The sequence below is a fragment of the Semicossyphus pulcher genome, unplaced genomic scaffold (assembly GCF_022749685.1).
Source record: "Semicossyphus pulcher isolate SPU_LCO1_2020_fin unplaced genomic scaffold, fSemPul1.0.p SCAF_5, whole genome shotgun sequence".
Taxonomy (NCBI): Eukaryota; Metazoa; Chordata; class Actinopteri; order Labriformes; family Labridae; genus Semicossyphus; species Semicossyphus pulcher.
In genome coordinates, this window is record NW_027211726.1 from 27,933,743 (window position 1) to 27,956,642 (window position 22,900).

Sequence of the window (22,900 nt, forward strand, 5' to 3'; positions counted from 1 at the left end):
GAAACTTTTTGGCCGTTTCTGTCTACCCAGAGATGTACATATGACACAAACAGTATCACAATAGAGACCGAAAAGCCCATTTGTGGGAGCAGATCGGCTGGACTCTAAATGTTGCTGGTAAGAGTTGTGCTTTTATCGTCCCACGCATTGTAAGTTTGTTGTTAGCTGTGTACAGTAGTAAGTTAAATTTATTGTTGTCATCGAAAAAATTTTCTCTCACTGCAAAAGCGCTTCATCCCAGCGCTCCCCAGCGCCCTGCCAACACTTTTCTACCAGAAAAAGCAGCTATGTGGACACGGGGCCTAAGAATATCAACATTTAAATCAGACAAATAAGGCTTAAGCACTGAACTCAAAGGGCAAACTTGTATCAATTTTTTTGGCTGTATCGCTCACCTTGGCATAAAAGACTCCAAAATGATATAGGGCAGTTGTGTTTTAGTGTGCTTATAGTCAACCCTGATTCAAACTATATCCCACACTGCTGGTGGCAAGAGCTTTTTTACTCAGTGAGATAACGTACCTGTCCCAAGTTGATGTAAACAGCGTTCTGCAGGAACTCAGAGGCCTCCCTTGCCCTCTTCTGAATGGCCAACACCCTCACCGCTTTCACACAGGCCTCCAACTCGATCACGCCTGCGTTCTTATACTGTGAGAGATAAGAGGAAAAGCAGGGGGAGGACAGCGTTAATGAAAAACGAGGGTCGCCTTGACGTCTACAACCCACCTCATAATCAGAGGGAATGTTTTTTCATTAACATATGACCACCCTCATCAGTCACTGTAGACGTGTAATGACAGACAAGTGAGATAACTCGAAATTCCCCTGTTGCTCATTTTTCAGGGATTCCCAGCAAGTACTGCGTCCGTGCTTCCACAAAAAAAGCAGAGCTGCTTCTACTGAGGCTTCACACCACACGCAAGTGTGTGCATTTTTTATCTCTCCGTCCCTCAACCTTCCTCCACTTCCAGCCTCATTGTCTCCTTATTAAAATTCAATTAATATCTGAATAGCTATGTGTTGAGATGTAATTTAATTCTGAATGAACTAGTTACAGGTAAAAGGGCTGAGGGAGGTCAACGCAAAAAGGCAATTATAATAATGAAGATAAAGCACAGGGCTGCTTCTGAATAGTTTGGTAGCATAATGAGCCTATTCAGCTTTCCCTAAGCAGTAGGGATACCTTTATACTATTCTTTGTGACTTTGTACAAGTACTGTGGTCAAAGGAGAGTACAAATATATAATGCTATGAACGGATACTTAATACATTGTTTTGTTTGTCTTAAAGTGCCTCTTATTAAAGGTTATTAGTGATTCACATGATTTTATTTACAGAGATTACACATGCTTTTATCTCTTTTTGTAAGTCTTGTCCTGCTGTAGTATTCATAAATAAACTGCTGCTGTCAGCATTTACTGGTCTTATACTACTTAAACATAATGCCGTCACTGCCTACCAAAACATATCAAACACTGCCCCCTGGTGTGAGGGATAAATATTACTACATAGACATTTGTAGATGCCCGCAACTTAATTATAACTAGTCAATGTTAACTTTGACTTTAATTCAAACTATTATAACTCCACGTCACCGTATTCAATTTTTACTAACTACAATTGTTCTTACATAACAGGTATCATAAAAAGGTATTCAGTTCTGACCAGCAAAAAAAGAAAAAAAATCAACTATTGATGCTTGGTAACTAATTGTACAATTGTACAATACAACTATTGTAACTAATAAGACAGTAATTCCAGGTATCAAGGATTGCGATATGGATATTAATGTAGCATGTAAGTATGTAAGACTTTTGCATATTAACCTGACTACTTTTTAACACCTTCTGAGGCCTTCCTTCAGGAAACTGTTTTAATACTCTGCAGGTATAATACTCTGCACAGATTTTGTCACTGTTGAGTATTTACATTTAAAGAACATGGAAAGAGAGAAAATAAAACACACAGTTCGTGTTCAATCTAATGCAATATTGTGGGGCAAAATTTTGAATACCACTAGACTTACCCTTTTAAGTTTTAATAAATTCAGAGTTATTAAAAGGGGCAGCTGTGGCTCAGTGGTAGAGTCGGTCGTGTCTCAATCAGAAGGTTGGGGGTTCGATCCCTGACACTGTCACATGTCGAAGTGTCCCTGTGCAAGACACTGAACCCCAAATTGCTCCCGGTGGCATTGCCATCAGGTATGAATGCATAGGCCATCCTGGCCATCAGCATGTGAATGAGTGCGTGAATGGGTTAATGTGACATGTAGTGCAAAAGCGCACTGAGTGGTCGGAAGACTAGAGAAGGGCTATATAAGTGCAGTCCATTTACCATTAAAAGACAACCTCAAGGCCTACTAATTACATTTATATATATGTATTATATTTAAGTTTATTTTACTTTATTACTTTTTGAATTATTGTGACATATTTTGTGATGCCTGGCTGGTCAAATACAGTATAAATTTGCTTTACTTACTTCAGACTTGAGAGTGAGAAAAAGTTGTTTTTTCCCTCCTGTGTTTATAACTTAAGCACAGGAGAAAAGAAATGTTCCAGCGTTATCTTTTGAAATTCCTTACATTTTTTTCTCTGTAAAAGACGGTGAGATAAAAAAAACCTTTGGCAGTTCAAAAAGATGTTTAACTTTTGTTGATATAATACTAATGTTGGCCACAAGGGACAAAAACAATTCCGGGAAAAAAATTAAGCTGCCAGAACTTTTTACCTATTTTTTTTAAAGCTAACGCTAAGCTAAAGAAAGCTAATCCTGGCTTGATCGTAAACCATAAAACCAGGAGACAAATTGATTAAAACAGACTTAGAAATTGGATAACCAGAAATATTTTTCTTCCATTCCTCTTGGGGATTCCATAAATATTGTTAATTCAGGAAAATCGTTATCCTTTAAAGATAAAATAAGTATTTGGACCATAATAAGCATTGACTGATGTGCTAAATCAATACTGGCCTTAATTTAGAAATTCTTTTTTATCTACTCATTTTGTGGTTGTGTATGTAATCCTTTTTCGAGAATGAATCCAAATAAGAAATTCTGTCCTGTATTAAGCACAAAACATAATTTTCATAATTTCAGTGGAATACTGTTAAAAAAATTATTTTTATATTTAAAAGCATGTTATTTGTCATAACATGTTTTTTAGTCATTTTAATCCAGCAAAAATGGAATCCGTTCCATTCTATGAAAATTATTTCTGTTTTTATTCTGTAAATCTTTTAAGCTTGAAAAGTGCTTTATAAATACAATTCTATATAATTATTTATTCTGGATGAAAGAGTGAGAGTGTAGTTTTTGCTCAGTACCTTTCCATAGTAGGAGATGGCCTCTTTGTACTTCTCGATAATGTCCTCAGGACTCAGGCAGTTCTTCGCTCGTCCAATCTCAGTGCTGGTGTCTGCACTGATGCCGTTGGCTGTAAGGGCACCTACACTCAAAAGAGGACGGTAAATGAATTAGTTCAGGAAAGACCTCAGGATGACTGTCCAGCAGTTTGTTTTACCACAAAAGGAAGGGAAACAACATGAAGAGGGGGAAACTTGAATCCACCACTTACTCTTTACAGACAGCACCTTAGCTACCACCGCCACATGCATATTCAAGGTTCTATAACTAATGCGACAGAAATCTACCAAGTTCAAAATTCTTTTCACAGAACATGATTGTTCACATTTCTCAATATTAAATAACAGATTGGTTGAATGAAATATTTCTTTATTCTTAGCTTTTTATGGTACTGATCATCCCAAAATGTAAATTCTAAATCTACATCAACTTGGCTCACCCTTCTTTACACTACTAATTAGTGACATCATGAAAATTTGAAGGCCTTCGGATTCTTTAAGATGTGATCAAATTATGTCTATTGCAAGAGTTAATTTGCACCTGAAATGATTCAAAAGCTATTGCAAGGTGGATTTCTCTACCAAATCTGATTAGAATACAAATACCAATTGAGAGTGCATTGCCTAGCAACGCGGCTGTGTCCATAGCAACACTGTGGTACTGTCACTATGACAAACGTGTGAATAATGAGATGCTGCATTGCACTACTTCTAAGGCTAATTTCAGAAATCACTTTAGGTCATTATTGCAGAGTAAAATAAAGTAGTAGTTTAGACGATCACCTTAAAAAGATAAATAAATTAAGATAAGTATACTTTTCTTAATTTTTAAAAGTGAGAGTTAAAGCGGGAAATCAAAATGGTGATGGACTGCCACCTGCTTATGCTTCAGCTTCTAACCTTGTATTCAACTGCTAAATATTCTAGGAACATGACTAAAATCTTTAGTTAGGGGTTTAGTGATTTCTGTTTGATTATCAGCAGTAAGATGCGGGTTGTTAGAATAATTGGGCCTTAAAAAATTACAAAAGAAATATAAGCATCAAAGAGCAGCCATTTAAAGACTGCTCATTAATCATGTGGCCATGTGATACCAATTACTGAAGGTGTGGCTGTGAGTAAGAGCAAGTACAGCGGAAAAAATTAACAAAAGGTGATGGTAAACCAACACAGGAGAAGACTACCTGCCAGAGGGGAAAAGCAATATCAATCAATTTCCAAATAATAATAAAAAACCACAGGAATCAGGGTGCTGATAATGTGAGACGGAAAATGACTTCAAACACAGGGCAAACGTGGTCACAAGCAAAAAAGCAGACTGGTGAGCTACGTTGGTTAGGCATACCATACCTGGGTCAATGAGTACCTCCTGAGCCCCTACAGACAGAGAGAAAGAATGCAGATTCACTCCATGACGCAAGGCGCAATGTTAGCAGTGTTAGTCCCAACAATCTGCACAATAGCTGCTGCTCTTCTCCTGTAAACTCTACTTTATCAAGAGCCATGATAGACGAAGTTAAAGGTATCCTGTAAAGTTTTTGACCGTGCTTACTTGAGTAGGTTTATATTTGCGTTCATGTGCAAAACAGTGTTTATACATGCTGACGCAGCCTGAGAAGACTGCTAACAATTAAGTATGGAAGTTATTCATTTTGGGTAATAAAACAGGGGGAGAGGGCATTTGGATTCAGCATATATAACTGTGTGTTTTTTTTTTCAAATCAGGAAGCTAGGAAGGGACTCTGATCGGCATTTACAGAAGCGCTGACAGTGAATACGTAAAACAAAATCCCAGAGACGTCCAATAAGTGCAAGGTACTTGTGTGTGATAATCTCGATTTTTATGCAAAGCACTCGGGATGATTTTTCCGAAAATAAGAGGATGTGACATATATGCAACGCTCAGATGAAGGCAAACAGCCTAAAAAGGAAAGCGACCGTCAGCAAGGAAAATCAAGAGTTACAACTGTTATAACCGGAGCCAACCGTGAGCGTCACACATGCGGCACTGTTTGGATATCTGGGAAGTCCCGCAATTACCGTTTATCGCCACCAAAGAGAACGAACCCGAGACCTTCGAGATTACCACTTTAAATGTACTGTAATCCTAATTTTCTTTGTATACAAGGAAGCTTCACAGGGTACATCTTTTTACAGAGGCTGTACATATACGTATATTTGAACTTAGTGGGTAATAAAGCCAAATAAAGGGGTGCTGGTTTAGCTCAGTTGGTAGAGCAGGCACCCCATGTGCACAGGCTAGTCCTCGAAACTCTAATCGCAGGCGATCATTTTGCGCACGTTATCCCCCACTCTCTACTCCCCACACTTCCTGCCTCTCTTAAGCCATCCTATCCAATAATGGCAAAAAGCCAAAAAAAAAAACATTATTAGAAAAAACCATTATTAGAAAAACTATCAATGCCCATTCAGACAAAAAAAAGTAATTTAAGTCATTTGACAAGTAGATCAAGTGCTCCTGATACAGAAATACAACTTTCTTTCCATAATTGCAATACCACTGCTGCCGCTAGAGCTAATTACCCCAAGTATCTGCACTTCTAGTTTTCAGTTTTTATTTGCCTCTCTGTATCTATTTTAAACTTAACAGTAGCTTGTTTTACAGTGAGTAATACATACCTGCTTCCCCATTTTTCGACTGTATACATATACAAAATGTATTGGTTCTGACATGCTGTACATATCATAGCTGCATTCAATTGTACTGTGAATTGTGTACACTGGTTTCTGTTTATGTTGTGCATATCAATGTTACATTCTCTCTTATTTAATTGCATTCTTGTTCATTTTCTAGAGTAATTTATATATCACTATTTGCTACGCTTAGCTGGGTGGTTTAATCAAATGTGATGAAATTTGAAACCACTGTAAATTAGATAATGAATGAATGAGCTAAACATCCATATGGTATTAAACTGTAAATGTATCCATCATTAAATGTATCATTTGTTGCAGACTTTAATCATTCAGTCCTCAGATATAGTCCAGGAATCATAAAAGCAGCACCCTATCATTGTTTGCAATAAGCAGAGGGTGATGCTTTGCTGATTGGCACATTAGATATATTGTTATAGTCAGTGGAGTTATACACAAGGCAGTGTTAATATAACACCATGTTAAACACATGCTAATAAATCAGAAGAGACAGATACAATTATGTTAAGTTTTAATCAAGTTAGCGATCATCAGCATTAATCAGAGAAGCTTCAGCAGTTGAGGAAGCTCACGTTGTACTCCGCACACAAAGGAAGCTGCTAAGCTGAGCAAAGCTTAGCAATGTTTGAGTGGGCAGTCAGAGGTGACACTCTCACTCAATCAAAACTCACTCACAGGCAACAGCCCATCCAGACCATTGGTTATTTTTCAGTGTGGTAACAGAGTGATGTGCTCACCTGGTCTGTGGCGTTTCCCTGCATCTGCTGGCTGAGAGATGCTTGGCTTTCGTCCTAAAGTCTTTCCCGCTGTCCCTCCAGGGTAGTGGAATATGACAGAGGCTGAACACAAACCCTCCAATGCGGCTAGAAAGCAAAAATAATAAATAACAAACATATCTCTTCTTAGTGTTTAGGCTTAGTTTCCTTTGTTTGATCTTACCATTGCCTCTGAAGAATCATAATGTTTTACAACCCTAAAGTTTCCACTGCTGATTTATCGCTCAACGCTTTATGAAGTGAGAATCATTTTATACTTTTGTAACAGATTTAAACAAAAAGAAGTGTCAGGAAATCAAGACTCAAACCCAGAAAATCCAGTGTCAGAGACGTTTAAGAAATATAGGCATCAATTTTGAGAAATTATCAAATTATCCCAGTCTGAAGGTAATAAGCCAACAATATCCAGACTTACCACCCAACCACAGGAAGTCATTGACCCCCCTGAGCAGCTCCACAGCCATGTGGTAGTGGACCAGGGCGTCCTGCAGCATGCCAGCCTGAAGACACAAGTCCCCAACATGCTTCCTCATCCGTCCCTGGCAACGCTTCTTATAATGCCTGAGAGAGAGCAGCAGAAGCAAAGACAGCAGGGTGAATTTGGTGGCTCGAATTCCTAATAAATTATTTGTTTTTGGCTTGAAAATGTATTACGGTGATTCATATGAATCTTTACTTTTCTTTCTTAAAAAACACATTTCTGCCATTGTCCTTTTTGAAGTCAGAAGTTTGCCAGGAGAGGAGACTCAAGTGAATCTTATCAAACAACTGTAAAGGGGATACATGGGGTGGGAAAGCGCCAGCAAGGGGGAGCAACAACACAAGGACATGGTATGAGTACCCCTACAGTATGACCCGATAATCTTGCACAAATACACGGGGACTCAGGAAGGAAAAGGGGCCCCAGGAAACGGGAAATTCAGTTGATTTGAGGAAAGTTATGAACCCTATTGTGCAAGATATTTGTGCAATCTGAAAGACTCGGAAAGACAAAACGTGATTCAGCATAATATTCTGGATTGTACAGAGGCAGAGATTTGAGATATTTCACACAGATACTTGAGATTTACATAAACATCTACCCAGGGAAAATCTATATCATTCATGTAGTAGATTAAAAATGTATGCTTGAGCTCAGTAGGATACTGCTGAAAAACAGTAAAAATGTTCTGCTCTTAAGGGATTCATGAAAATGTAACAACGGCGATCAAATTGGATCATTGAACATGGATGCTATTATTGAATTCATGTTTGCATGAGTAGCTGCGGTGCTATGCAAAGCAGAGGTAATGTATGCTGTCATGAATATAGATATCAGATCCATGTAGCTGGCGTGTCGCTCCAGCTTCTCCAGCCAAACAGACAAAATCCCAAACTGCAGCTTTCCGGCCCAAATGTTCTCTTGAAGCTAGGACAGCCCCAGTGGCATGTTCTCTGCCAAACTGTCTTCAGGGGCTCCAAACTATCAGCTCCTCCTTTAAAAAGGTGGCTGCACACTGCCCAGACAAATGCCGACCAATTCCAACCAACACCAACTGTCGGGTCAGTGTGCGCCAACAGTTGGTGTTGGTTGGAGTTTGTTGGACGGAGTTGTTCGAGTTTGGCATGTCCAGTCGGGTTTGGTGAAGTCATGTTAAGTCGGACCAATATGCGCCTTTTCCCAACAAACCGCAACATTCTGAGAGTGCGTTCCCTTGACAACTTGCCTATACTCACGTACGGAATATCAGTCAGCACAATCTTAGTCCATGCAAAATAAAGCAAAAACTTAAATGAGAAAAAGTAGGCAACAAAAGTCTGTCCTGTCAGCTAATGTCTGGGCAGTGTGCAGCCACCTTTTATCAAGCCACTGACAGGCTCAAATTGTTATTTGGAGTTTCTCCAAGAATACCAGACTTCATTGACAAAAACAGTAATTTCACATTTCAGAATACTAGAGTTGATGGTCTACTTCTACCACGATCTGATCTGGTTTTTATGTCAGTGCATAGAGTCTTTTAGTCAGTGCATAGCAGGTCAGCAGAAGATCAGATTCAGTGGTAGAGTAACTTAAAGCTCCTATGAGGAGATTTTCACTGGTTATGAAACAGACTAAAATTAATTCTGATTACTCTGTATGACCTTCAAAAGTAAACCAGACCATCAGCGACAAGATTGATTATTTCTATACAGCTATTTTTAATGCCTGAAACCTCTGACAGGCGGTAGGTGTCAGACGATGCAATTTACTATAGACTGCCTTAATTTACATTTTCTAGGATTCAAACTTTAAAGTGAGACTGTTAAAAGAAAGCAGGATGAGATGTTTTGTTAAAAAACAGCACTTAAGCATGTCCAGGACAAAATCTGCCAAAGATAAGAGGTAGGGCTTTGTCCACAGGGGGCGCCAAAATCAACACAAATCGAAAGTTCCTCACAGCAGCTTTAAAACAAGACAAAGTGATGGACAAACAAACAGAGAGACAAATAAAGACATAAAAACAATGATACATACTTAACCCAGTGCCTGCCAGGAGGGGAGACTTACCAATTAGGACAAAACATGATATACTCTAAATAAGCTTAAGCATACAGAAACACAGGTTTGGTCCTTTAACTACCTTTTAAATCAGCAGCTATGGGATTATTTTTGGTCTGTATGTTCTTTTCGATTCAGCTTTTTTCTTTATCAGTTTATGTATAAACTGAAACTTGTGGAGGAGCGATGAGTTTGGCTTGGAGTCATGAGCAAATGCACAACAGCACAGAGGTCTGGGTGTTTCTATCAGGTCAGAGCAAAAGCCGATGGGATCGTATGGGTTCACTACACTTATGCGTCTAACATCTCACCTTTTCACACCCAACAATAAACTCACAGGACAGTATGAAAGAAAAAAGAAGAAAGACAAATAAACCAAGGTAAACAAACAAAAATGAAGGCAGCAAAAATCAAAAGACAGATTTTTGAGAGGAGAATTTTAGAGCAGGCAAGGCTGACATGTAACAAGCGACTAGACACGAAACAAACACACTTGAAAATAATGCAGTAAATCACATTTAAGAACAGCAGTCAACATTCAAGCATTCCGTAACAAGCCTGTAAGTGCTTTTGAAAAAGTGCAACCAACTGAACAACTCACCTGCTGTCTGTGTCCAAACCCACAAAGTCCTTCTTCTCAAAGGGCACACAGAGCAGTGGGATCTTATCACCTGACTTGTCTGTGGCTCGGTCAAGCCGCTTAGACTCCAGCACAATAAATATGGACTCTACAAAGTCTTCCACTCTCTTCTCCACATCAGAGCAGTCTTCAAAGCTTGAATAGAAGGCCACATCTGTGCGCTGCTGCTCTGCAATCTCTCCCTGCAGCCCAAACACCAGCAACCTCGAGTCGTACAGCGTGGAGCTGTACACCTCCTTCTGGCCGTGGAAGCGGTCGGCAGTCTGGGGCCACTCCTTGGCTGAACCGCAGGTGGTGATGGAGATGAGGCCCACCACCTTGCGGTGCGTCTGAAAGTCGCCCCACTCGTTGTTTTCAGGCAGGTAGTGGTGGCGGTAGCGGATGTAGAGGAGGCGCTGCGAGTCTCTGATGCTCACCTGGCTCACACTGGCAATGCGTTTGTAGATCTTGAAGAACTGGTCCTCAGGTACGATGCCGACCGGCTGGACCACAACTAGTACTGTCTGGTGGTCCTCGGCACATTGCATGTAATCTGGAACACTCATCTTCACATGTGGCTTTGTGAGACAGAAAAACAAAAACATTTAATAGAGTTGATCATACGCCCCTGTAAAGAGTTTTTCACTGCTAATGAAACAGAAGTTAATTCTGATTACTCTATATGACCTATAGAAGCAAACCAGACAATCAGCAATACAATTAATTAATTAATTTAATGCCTGAAACTGTTGACAGGGGGTAGGTGTCAGACGAAGCAATTAACTGCACGCTGCATTTCTTTACATTTTCCAGTGCAAAAACTTAAAGTGAGTGATACATATGACTGTCCATCATTAGTAACTGCTTTCAATTAAAACCTAGTGAAAATAGCAGAGGTTTAGGTAAGAAAATAACACCTCAGAATTCAGAGACACAAATATACAAGTGTAATAATGAAGTTGCATGTATAAGAAAAGGTGGTCTTAGGAGGATAGTAGAGAAAAGGATGGAAAGCCTACTCCTTGTAAACAGTAAAATTGTTTCTCTAGCTAAAAGCAATGTTACCTTTAAAAATAGCCAAACCAACACCTGCTGCTGTGTTTGCTAGGATAAACCCCTATAGTGACAGCTAAAAGTGGCAGCTGTCAATACTATTACAGTTTTCAAATGTGAAGAACACTGCGTATAAAATAAAACAAAAGCCCTCAAGTCATTAGCTTGTATGTCGCTTATTTTATAGCCTATCAAGATAATTTGCGTATGTTTAACTATTTTGTTATAACAAAACATTTTTGTCAGCTAGCTTAGCTTAGCTAGCTAACCTATGAATTGACTGCATATGATAGTCACACTGTAACACGCTGAGTTAACAACGTCAACAATGTCTACCATAGCTAATTAGGCTTTATTTGTCTTTCATACAATGCCTTTAATATTTAATGTTAACTTACGTTACCTTAGCAGTATCCTGTCAAATGTTACAGCTTCCTTCTTTGGACAGCTATGCAACGGTCAATCAACGGCAAAACTTCCGGTAATCACTTTCAGAATAAAACCCAAAAGTTACGTATATGTATTTGTCTTAGTGTGAGATAATACAACATGGGGATAAAAATAAATTGCGATTGAATTACGGAGTAAAGGTTGTGCACACAAACGCGCGCGCGCGCGGGAGTTGTGTTGAAGTATCAGAGGTATTTTTGACTAGGTCCCAAATGCTTCGATAAGCATTCTACAAGATATGACAATTTTCATCTGTTCCAGGGGGTGTTGTGCTTTTATTTTGAAATCCAAAACCGTCATGCGTCTACTTCTTCTTTGTTAGAGGTAGAAGTCTGTGAACGCAGTTACGCTACATCAGCTCCGTCTACAGGGCAAATTTACTACTGCAACTGAGCAAACTTAATTTAACTAGAACAAAATGTATGAATATTTCATTTTTAATGTACTTCATATTATATTTTTTCATATTAATATCATAATTTTCTTCATTAAAATCAAATAAACTAAGATTTTCTGAACTTTGATAAAGTAAATGATGAATTATGATTCAAATGCCTTGATTGTATGACATGTCATGTCATACATTTAAATTTTTATGATGTAATATTTTATCAGAACACATTATTGATAATAATATCTGGCTACAATTGTTCAGTGAAAATACAAAGCCCACAAGCAGGGAAGATGTTATCCATGTGGTTGTATGGGCAGAACATTCCACTGACTTGCTAATTAAAAAATACCCTCTTGTGGGTGAGCAAATGTGACCACACTACCCTGTAAGATTCCTCTAAAAATAAGAACTATAAAAAGAAAATTGCAAATTTAAATGAAGCTGTATTTTAGACTGGATCTGAGTTTCAAGATATTAGAGTTAATTTAGGCATACTATTTTTCTAGTCAAGTTATATTTGGCCCCACAGATGAATAATAAATCCAAGACAGGTTGATTCAACTCCGTTTTATTTTTTCACCCATAAATCACTTTTCACAATCTTCTTGGAAGACAACAGCATTTATTCCCTATTTTCTTCTTATTTTGGCCAATGGGAATTGGTCCAAAAGCAAAGCAGGTGCTCAGAGAGAGACATGGAATGTCTAAAACATGGTTGATAGTGAATATACATCAATATCAGGCAAACATCTACAACCATTGACTTACAAAACAGTGCACAAACATTGTGTGTGAAGGCTGTCATCCCAAACCGTAACACCACAGTTCTGAAAGCAGAAGGGGGTTGACAGATGTTACAAGTAAAAGTGGGAAACCATGATGTTCTCAATTATAAAAAAGATATGCAACCCAGTACATGAACAGCATATTCAACTAAGATCAATCAATTGAATGAATGCACAAATGTAAAAGCACAAATAAGTTAAGCCTTCATTTTTCCCATGTGGTCAGTTGTTCCTAATAAGACTGAGTCAGGTCAATCTAAACACACCAGCCATGACCTTTATATCTGTGTTCAGAATAAGGCAGGGTTTCCCTGCACGGTCACATTACTGAATCCTCATAATCTGGACAATTACTGGAACTGTAACATAAAATAAACAGAGAAAGGAAAAGATACATGTTTGAAAGATTTAAGATTCAAATGTTTTCCATCTAATCAGCTAATTGCAATTCATATGAAATGCTTTTTTCAATGCTTACTTCTTAAGTGTTTGGTGTATTTTTGTCATTGGTGCCAAGTAAAAAGCTTCCAAGTTATACAGATTATTAGGAATGCAGAAGATAGCAGGAAAGTGCTAATACTCAAGTGGATATCCACCTGCAAAAGCGCATTACAGATATATATTGGCACCAAATGTGACATTAAGAAATGTGTTCATCCTGCTCCATTGGATGCTAAAGTTAAGCAGCTACTACTGAAATGTTACACAACTGATTTCCTTTGAAGGAGTATTCCAACCTTATTAATACATTAGGTCCATTGGTGACTATTATAACACATATATAATGAAGGTGTTTGGTTACAAAATGTGATATATTTTGATATTAAAATATACCCACATAAGGGAATTTAGAAATACTGATCCCCAAAATCTCTACATTTTCCAGAAAAACTAACAAACACTTGGGGCATGATCTCAGTATTACAAAATGTACTGTCAATAATGCAATATTGCCAAAATATCCTTAATAAGTGTCTGACAATATCTTGTAATTCCTTTTTTATTTGCTACAGATTAAACTAACATATCTATGGGCTTTTTTGTTTGTGAGACATTTCCACAATCTAGCTTGAAATGGTACCCTGTTAAGTTTTGATCCCCGTTTTGGTGTAATCCTGCACACATGTAATTCAAAATACTGCTACCAGTAAAGTAGAGATCCAGCATTTGTCAAAAAAAAAAAGAGAGGAAGACTGCAACCTAGCAAACAATGCACGTTTTTAAAGTATTTTGTTTTGTAATTGTCTTAGTTAGGAAAAGTACACACTCACCAAGTTTGATGGAACTGTGTGTTTTGTTGTGAAACACAAAAAAATAAAGATTACCTCTAATGTGTCAAGACAAGTACTAGTTTCTAGCCTTATTAAAGTATTTCGTTTTTATTAATATTTGACTTAAAACATTGAAGTTCCAGTGGAATTGTCGCCCATGGAGGCAGGTTTCAATGATTCAAGAAGCTATTTTAAGTTACAATTTAAGAACCAGTCCTTTTGTCATATATTGTATAAGGTTACCAATGGACCAAAAATCACCAAAAGGTTCCAGGCCAAAAAATGTCCTTTAGCTGCTTATATTCTTAATTAATTAGGTTTAAAGGACATGAAAGTCCTTGCTACTTCTGTGTACATTTGCATCCATGTGAAGTACAAATAGTGTGCAGTCATGTACAACATGGGAACTTGAAGGCTGCAGGAAAAGACGACAAAGTGGTTAAGACTGAGTGATGCTGATGTTGTGTTCAGTCTGCAGAGGATCAGGAAGATTCTGGGTTGAAAGTTGTCATCCTGTGGATTAGTTTAATCTCCAGCGATCATGTGGCTGCGGCCAAGATTAGTCGGCCTAATTACTGCACAATTTAGACACCGCATTAATTCCTAGTGGACCAGTCTGTCAGACAAGGAAGAAGGTCTGAGAGAAATCAAGGAAAAAGCACAAAAAACAAAACAGAGTAAGACTGATTTAGAGTCTAACGGTGCAGCAAGGGGAATGTGTGTCTGCTGATTGGTTTGATACGAGATATTTGGCATTCTTCATTATGGCATTGAAATTGAGTGGACACTGTCAGTGGTGCAGAGAGAGAAAGAGAGAGACTGGATAAAGGCCCTTCTTGAGGGTGCCAGGTGGGTGGATGGGTCGGTGGTTGGGGGAAGATGGAGAATCGCATTCTGCCCTCCTCACGCCATTTTCAGAAATTGCTCCACTGTATCTCCTTCCACCGCCTCAGAAAAATCGTCATAGTTCTATGAAGAGGAAAAAAGAGTGTCAATTAGATAACATTGTCAACATGTGTCAATGTGCCATTTTTTTGTATTTATTTTTGTTTTTATGTTCTGGATGTTGTTTTATATTCTCTTATATATGTATTTTGGATTTGGGGATTTTTGCAATTTGTTTCCTTAATTCATCCTTTCATCTATGTATTTGTCTTGCTAATGTGGGAGATATGCTCTGTCTGTATCTTTAGGTTGCTTGCTTTAGGAATTTATCGTGACCAAGTCCAACATTGACACTCTTTTAGCTCGGATTTGGGTCACTACCATCTCGTCTGCCATGTTCAACGGCTAGTCTATTCCTGTGTCTGTCTGCGGTTTGGTGCTCAGCAGGTAACGTAAGGTGGGCTTTTGGAGGTTTTCCACAGAAAACAGCTCCCCTTTGTTGCAGATATTAGCTCTATTAGAGCGAGAGAATAAGTGGAACCTAACACCAGGAGCACATTGCCCATGACTGTGCATGACACTGACGCTCAGTGTTGTACTTTACTGTTACAGTTACTTGACATACAGTACTGTGCAAAAGTTTTAAGCAGGTGTGAAAAAATGCTGTAAACTAAGAATGCTTTCAAAAATGGAAGTGTTAATAGTTTATTTTCATCAATTAACAAAATGCAGTGAAGGAACAGAAGAGAAATCTAAATCAAATCAATATTTGGTGTGACCACCCTTTCCCTTCAAAACAGCATCAATTCTTCTAGTTACTAGTGCACACAGTTTTTGAAGGAACTCGGCTGGTAGGTTGTTCCAAACATCTTGGAGAACTAACCACAGAACTTCTGTGGATGTAGGCTTCTTCACATCCTTCTGTCTCTTCATGTAATCCCAGACAGACTCAATGATGTTGAGATCAGGGCTCTGTGGGGGCCATACCATCACTTCCAGGACTTCTCGCTCTTCTTTACGCTGAAGATAGTTCTTAATGACTTTGGCTGTATGTTAGGGGTTGTTGTCCTGCTACAGAATACATTTAGGGCCAATCATACGCCTCCCTGATGGTATTGCATGGATAAGTATCTGCCTGCATTTCTCAGCATTGAGGAGACCATTAATCCTGACCAAGTCTCCAACTCCATCTGCAGAAATGCAGCCCTAAACTGTTGCCTGCAGACACTCATTATTTGTCCAGCCCTTCGACGAACAAGCTGCCTTCTGCTACAGCCAATTATTTCAGATTTGACTCATCAGTCCAGAGCACCTGCTGCCATTTTTCTGCACCCCAGTTCCTATGTTTTCGTGCATAGTTGAGTCGTTTGGCCTCGTTTCCATGTCGGAGGTATGGCTTTTTGGCTACAACTCTTCCATGAAGAACACTTCTGGCCAGACTTCTTCGGACAGTAGATGGGTGTTCCTGGGTCCCACTGGTTTCCAGTTCTGAGCTGATGGCACTTCTGGACATCTTCCGATAATGAAGGGAAAAAAGCTTGATGTGTTTTTCATCTGCTGCACTAAGGTTCCTTGGCCGACCACTGCGTCTACGATCATCAACGCTGCCCGTGTCTTTGTGCATCTTCAAAAGAGCTTGAACAGCACATCTTGAAACCCCAGTCTGCTTTGAAATCTTTGTCTGGGAGAGACCTTGCTGATGCAGTATAACTACCTTGTGTCTTGTTGCTGTGCTCAGTCTTGCCATGGTGTATGACCTGTGACATGAAACTGTCTTCCACAACCTCACCTTGGTAGCAGAGTTTGGCTGTTCCTCACCCAGTTTTAAGCCTCCTACACAGCTGTTTCTGTTTCAGTTAATGACTGTGTTTCAACCTGCATGTGAAATTGATGATCATTAGCACCTGTTTGGTATAATTGGTTGATCATACACCTGACTATAATCCTACAAAATCCCTGACTTTGCGCAAGTGTTCCTATAAGAATTGATGCTGGTTTGAAAGCAAAGGGTAGCAACACCAAATATTGATTTGATTTAGATTTTTCTTTTGTTCGCTCACTTATCATTTTGTAAATTGATAAAAAATAAACAATTATTATTTATATTTTTGAAAGCATTCTTAGTTCACGGCATTTTTTCAAGCAAAAGCAACACTACGCAAGAATACGTATTTATTTGGGCTTTCTGTCAAATAAGTTTCAGATTGCAATTCACTTTCTCACCACCAACTTAAAATCAAGTTTGAGATGAAGACATCTGGTCTCTTGTTTAGTTAATCTATTTTTCTTTTCTTCTATTCCTCTGTCAATGTCCTCTTTTCTCTCTTCAGCTCTGCCACTATGTCAGGACTTAGAGCTAAGATGGGTAAAGGGGGATGTGTAATGTATCCGTTCAACCAAAGTTATCTCAGAGGAAGACCAGGTGTTCAGAGCACAGAGAGGGAATAAAAGCGGCGTCAATCTAAGAGGCGTTAGTAAGGGTGTAATGGTTCCTTTAACTAAAACTGAATCTATGATACAATCACAGTCTCGAGTCACAGTTCCGTTTTCTGTGTTGCGGCAGAGCAGAGTTTATTTTTGGTAGTTCTTCTTTCCCACCAACAATATGTCAAAACATGAATGTCTTCACTGATACAGCAACACTTGTGGCCTGTGAGGCACAGCTAAATGTTTAAAGTATTGCCCTGTGTACCAGTGACCCCCAAAACTAAAGAGCATACTAAACCTCATGTACTCTCCTACAAGTTGTATTTACCCTGATTCCAATCATTCTGTGATGATAAATCTATGTATAATTTATAATGTAGCTAGGTGGATAAAGCGCTTTAACCACAAAAAGGTTATTATTTTTACACAGCTAACTTGTATGCCAATAATATACAGTACAATACATTTCTTTAAAACTACTTTAAGATACAAGATTTCTCAAAACAATAATTTGGCTAATGTGCGTGCACTCCTCACCCCACAGTACTGGTCTTCATTGAAAAGCAGGGGTGGGACAGCCTTGGGGTCTCCTGCTTTATTTCTCATTTCATCACGAAGCTCCCCGCTTAGAGAGATGTCGATGAGCTCGTACTGGATGCTTTTACTCTCAAGGATTCGCATCACTTCAGACTGTTGAGACTTCACCTGAAAAACAGCAGCACCTGTTAGAAATACACTCAACTTCAGCATACACAGCAGAGACGAACCCTGAGCAGATTTATCATCACAGCTAGACTACAAAGGCTGACTGGCATCATGCTGTTACAGTTTTGGTCAGTGTGATGAAAAATCATAAACGCATAAACAGACGGAGGGAATCACACAACTATTACAGAGTGTTAAAATAAACCTTTAAGTATTTCTCCTCAGGGGAAGGGATATATAGATATTCTTCAAGGCACAGTGCTGGGAAAGAAAAAATAAACTGTGATTAAGTCCTTCCTGAGGCTTTAGCTTTAAAAAGCAGAAGCCTTATCTTGCTCCTGGATGATGATTAATAGACCTGTTTAACCCTATGCTATCTTTTTTTAACGACTGAGGAAGTTGGGAGGGGGTGTCTGCAGAAGTGTGACCACACCTTAGCACAGTGCTAACTGGAAATACACAAACTGACATTGAGTTAGTCATACACAGCTGTTGTAAGGCCAGAGTCAGAGTGTCATGTCCTTGAACTGAAAAGCAGAACTTCTTTTACTTGTCTTCCATAATTTTAAAAGCAGATTTAGCAGTAAAAAGCTACTTTTAGTTGTGTGGGGAACACACACATAAAGTGTTTACTAAGTAATTACAGAACAATTTATAAGATTCATTACGACAGCATAAAAGTCTTAAGTTTAATTCATATTTCAGTGGTTGAATTGTTTCTCTTGCACATTTTAATTTTGAAACATGAAAGATGGTCTTGCCATGGTCTTAATAAACTAAATTATATCACATAAACATCAATTTATGAATTTGAATATTTTGGTAGAAATTGTTCATTATCTTATTTAACTTTAACTTTTTTTTTACTAGACTATATAGAAAAGACTAGAGAGAACTGCTTTCACATCATAAAATTAAAGGAGGAAAGAATAATATGACCATGCAGCAGGTGGGTGTCAGTGGCATACAATAGGAGGTTGCCAAGCAGCATTAATGCATATGAGAGGGTTACAAGCTATTGCAGAGCCCAGAACTTTCCATTAGATGAATTCCTCATACATAATAGGTACCAGATGTTTCATCCAGTGCTTTTGCCATACAGCATCTTCATCAACTGCTGCAAAAGTTGTTTAACAATGTCAGTTGATCGATGTCTGCAGGCAGTCTTGATTTACCTGTTCAACTTGAGTCATCCTGATATATCCTATCGAAATATCTAAAATAACGTCATTACAAAGTCAAAGTTGTTTTACAGAACGTAGTTTATCAGTTAACACTTACACATACAGAATAAAAATAAGTTTGTTTTCCTGTATTAACAGGTCTGCTGGTATAAGGCTATAATATGGAGATAAATAGTAAGTATATGAAGATATAACAGTAACAGTAGCCTATATAGCGATAAATAGGCCTATACAAACTTAAAAAGTATAAAGACCCAGGAGCAGATTCAGGTCTGTGTTGTATTGTGGTCTGTCACCTGCATCCATAGCCTACTGCTTTCTTCCTGAGAGATGTATGGATCTCCGTTTACACTTATAACATAATCATTCCTTTTAAGCAGTATTACTATATCAGCATACTTAATGCCTAGTTCAAATTAAAATGCAATAAGTTGATCCATGCTGGTGCATTGAGTTGGGAGCAGCGGTAATAGATATATTGCTCAGAGGAGAGGGAGAAGAAGAAGAAGAAGAAGATTATTGCGAGGTAACGCAAAAGTATCCCTCAAAAAAAACTCTCGCCATGACCCCTCGGGAGCTCCGTAGTATTCGGAACATACAGAATGAGTAGCAAGTGTCTTCAATTAGGAAAGATTAAATTCCTTTAAGAAGAGTGTCGTTTAATGCATTTGATAAATGCGGAACTCGTCAATGCATAGTCTACTACTTGCACAAGGTCTTAACAATATAAGTAATATTTGCCATAAGCAAGGCAGCCTAAATGACCGGGTTTTTACGTGACATTTGGTGTACACTGTTCATACAGGAAACGGAAACATATGGTCGCTACACTTTGCTATTCTGTCCAGGCTTGCGTCCCAAAACTACATCATGACAGTGTTACTGTTTCTGATTAAAAATACGACATACATTTTGAGGAGAAATTTAAGCAAAAACAAGATTGCTAAAAACATGCTAAAAATTATTTTTTTAAAAGGAACACCTTCAATATTAAGGAAGTACCGTTTAGGTGGAATCATACACCTTGGATTGTCTCTGCAAGTCCTTTCTCTTTTGCTACATTTAATGTCACGATTGATAACGTTCATCTTCATTTAGCTAACAACCTGATAATGCTGACGTTACAATAATGATTAAAGAGGAGCTGGTTAGCACAGGCCCGCTGCACCGTTAGTCAGGAGGAAGCTATTACAGATAGGGTGCTGGGTGTGTCTGTTGATCTGAGCATAGTTAGCTGCCACCACTGGTGCAGAAAACAAAAACCTAACGAAATGCTCTTTCCAAAACAGCCACTTGACTCACCGTCCGTGAGGCAGTGACGGTCGTATAGTACAGTTTGATCCCCATTGCTGCAGGTCCTTCCGCTCCCTTTGTGTATCTGCTCGCGAGTACTTGCTTTCTTTCGCCTACGTCAAGCTCAGCAGTCAATGAGAAGGTAAGGAAGTGTGGTGACGTTCCTTTCAAAATAAAAGACATGAATTGTCAAGGGAAAAAAATAGCTCGTAACTTCTGATTTGACAAAAAGTTACATAGGTACACTCAATATGTGTTGAAAGAAGGAAACCATGCCCGGGGGGAATAAACGAGGAATCTACAAAACTATTGACCTAGAAAAAAAAATTTGGTTGGTTGATTTTTCCTAATAAACTGTCTAGGAAAAGATTCCAGTGTAAGACAGGCTTTACATAAAATGCATTTTTTGCAGAACAAGGATGAAATTCTTATATCCTCCTCTTCAAGAGGACCTATGTTTTATGCCCTCATGTCAGTTGACATACTTAATAAAATGTGTGAGTTTTAATGTTTAAACCATAACTGGGAGGAAAATAAGTAGCAAAGAGATGTAGAGGTCAAATTAGTCCATTAGCCGATCACAAGAAATTGCTTTGCAACTCTTTTATATATATTCGATCTCACTTTTCTATATAATGTATTGTGTAAGTTATTTTTTTTATTGCCCAGTTTCAACATTTAGATTTAGAGATTAGGTTTGGGTTTAGTCTTTGATCAGGCAAACATGCATTTTGAAGACATCCCACTGAACTTAAGGAACTAGCGACACTACATTTTTCTGACATTTAATAGATGAAACAAAAGTGAGAAATGAGAAAAGTTGCATGAGTTGTAGCCCTACAGAGCCACATTTCGACATCATCTTATGGTCTAGCTTTTACCTATGGATATCCATCCATCCATCCATTATCTATACCACTTATCCTGTTTAGGGTCGCGGGGCAAGAGGCGGGGTTACACCTGGACTGATTGCAAGTCAATCACAAGGCTCCTTTAGATATCCTCTTTTGATAGTATTAATAAATGTTTAATATTAGAAACAACAGGAAATGATTTGTTGTGTTCTGGTTAACTTGACTCTAATGTCCCTTCATACTGAGAACCACTACAGGCTGCTGTGTTTAAAGAGATAGTGCAGGACTTTTTTCACATTGTCATTTTGCTCTTTTGAATTATATTCCATTTCCCCTGTTTCAGTTGCACATGTAATGCCTCTCACCTTTCATCCCCTCCATCCTTCAGCTCGTACTTTCTGTTTGTTTATCCTCTTTACTTTGTTTTTCTTAGACCCATGTCTCTTATATGTATCTATCTTACCTCAGTGTAGTCCTTGCATGCAGCCACAGTTGTCTGTAAAGTTAAGCATGAGTGTGTACACATGTGTGGGTTCACATTTCAACATCAAGCTTTTTCATAGGTACACATACAGTATAAAAGCTTCATTTCATCTGCCAATTAAACACTGCATTTGCACAAAGAGCATTTAATACATGTTAAATGTGATATGGTTTACTGATTCAGTGCTGTAGATTTTTTTGACTCATGGTTTACAGTAATTTTGGATATTTTGAACATTTAACCATTAATTCAAATTGCAAAGATGACATCTTCATTTAAGTTACAGACATATTATTTCTGACACCCAAACCTGTTGCTTTGTTGACAGCACGTCCGAAACTGTGATCTCACAAAGTAAACATGTCTAATTCAGCCATTGTTTATCCATCTTCTCTCTGTACAGAGCCTATTGTCACAGTGAAGTAAATATTGGAAGGTGTACTCACAGATCCAGGCTGACATTATCTTTCTGCTGCTGTTTATGGCCCTGATCATCATGTTTTTTATACTTTTTCATACTTTTTGTCTGCAAAACTCAGTGTCCAACTTATCAGTCAAGATCATTAACTTTAGCTATATGAGAAGTTGACATAGCCTCTTGGTTTGGTCAATGCAGTAATGCCTTAAATCATGCCTTAAAATTCTTTCTCATGTCCAGCAGGGGGCGACTCCACTGGCTGCAAAAAGACGTCAAATGCTATGTTTTTCACTAGGCAATGATCCTACTTCTAGCTTCATTTATGACCTCAGCTAACATATCAATCTATATAACCTTACATATAATGTAAAGCAATGCATATACTGTCTCACGTCCAAATATGGTCATTTTTTGGCAAAAACAACAAAACATGGTGACAAACTTATGGCTTTAAAATGTTAGTCCACAAACCAATCGATGGAATTATGGTGGAAATGGTAAATGGACTGCACATAGTGTTTTTCTAATCTTCCAACCACTGAAAGTGCTTTTACACTATATGTCACAATCACCCTTTCACACACACACTGACACACTCATGGCAGAGGCTGCTATGCAAAGTGCCTATCTCCAGTAACCGATAGTTGTGCCTTGAGGAGCAATTTGGGGTTCAGTGTCTTGCCCAAGGACACTTCGATATGTAGACTGCAGTAGCGGGGGATCAAACCGCCAACTTTTAGACT

General features: G+C 38.5%; 2 protein-coding genes across 4 annotated transcripts in view; both read right to left on the reverse strand.

The window, feature by feature from the left end:
* Positions 1–11,456, reverse strand: part of trappc9 (trafficking protein particle complex subunit 9) — a 226,436-nt gene extending 214,980 nt beyond the window's left edge. The window contains exons 1-7 of one of the 3 annotated variants that reach the window (XM_069681094.1): positions 11,406–11,456; positions 9,937–10,532; positions 7,233–7,378; positions 6,779–6,904; positions 4,716–4,742; positions 3,327–3,448; positions 523–648 (exon numbers count right to left, since the gene is read on the reverse strand). In XM_069681094.1, the coding sequence (XP_069537195.1) occupies positions 523–648; positions 3,327–3,448; positions 4,716–4,742; positions 6,779–6,904; positions 7,233–7,378; positions 9,937–10,520 (1,131 nt within the window). In that variant the 5' untranslated portion in view covers positions 10,521–10,532; positions 11,406–11,456. The remainder of the gene's footprint in view (positions 1–522; positions 649–3,326; positions 3,449–4,715; positions 4,743–6,778; positions 6,905–7,232; positions 7,379–9,936; positions 10,533–11,405) is intronic. The other 2 variants (XM_069681095.1, XM_069681096.1) reach the window with 2 other exon arrangements.
* Positions 11,457–12,403: 947 nt separating this feature from the next.
* Positions 12,404–20,516, reverse strand: sh3bgrl3 (SH3 domain binding glutamate-rich protein like 3). Its single transcript, XM_069680855.1, has 3 exons — positions 20,411–20,516; positions 17,757–17,924; positions 12,404–14,876 (listed from the first exon to the last, which is right to left on the reverse strand). Exons 1-3 carry the CDS (start codon positions 20,453–20,455, stop codon positions 14,811–14,813), a joined length of 279 nt encoding a protein of 92 aa, XP_069536956.1. The 5' UTR covers positions 20,456–20,516; the 3' UTR covers positions 12,404–14,810.
* Between the last annotated feature and the right edge of the window lie 2,384 nt (positions 20,517–22,900).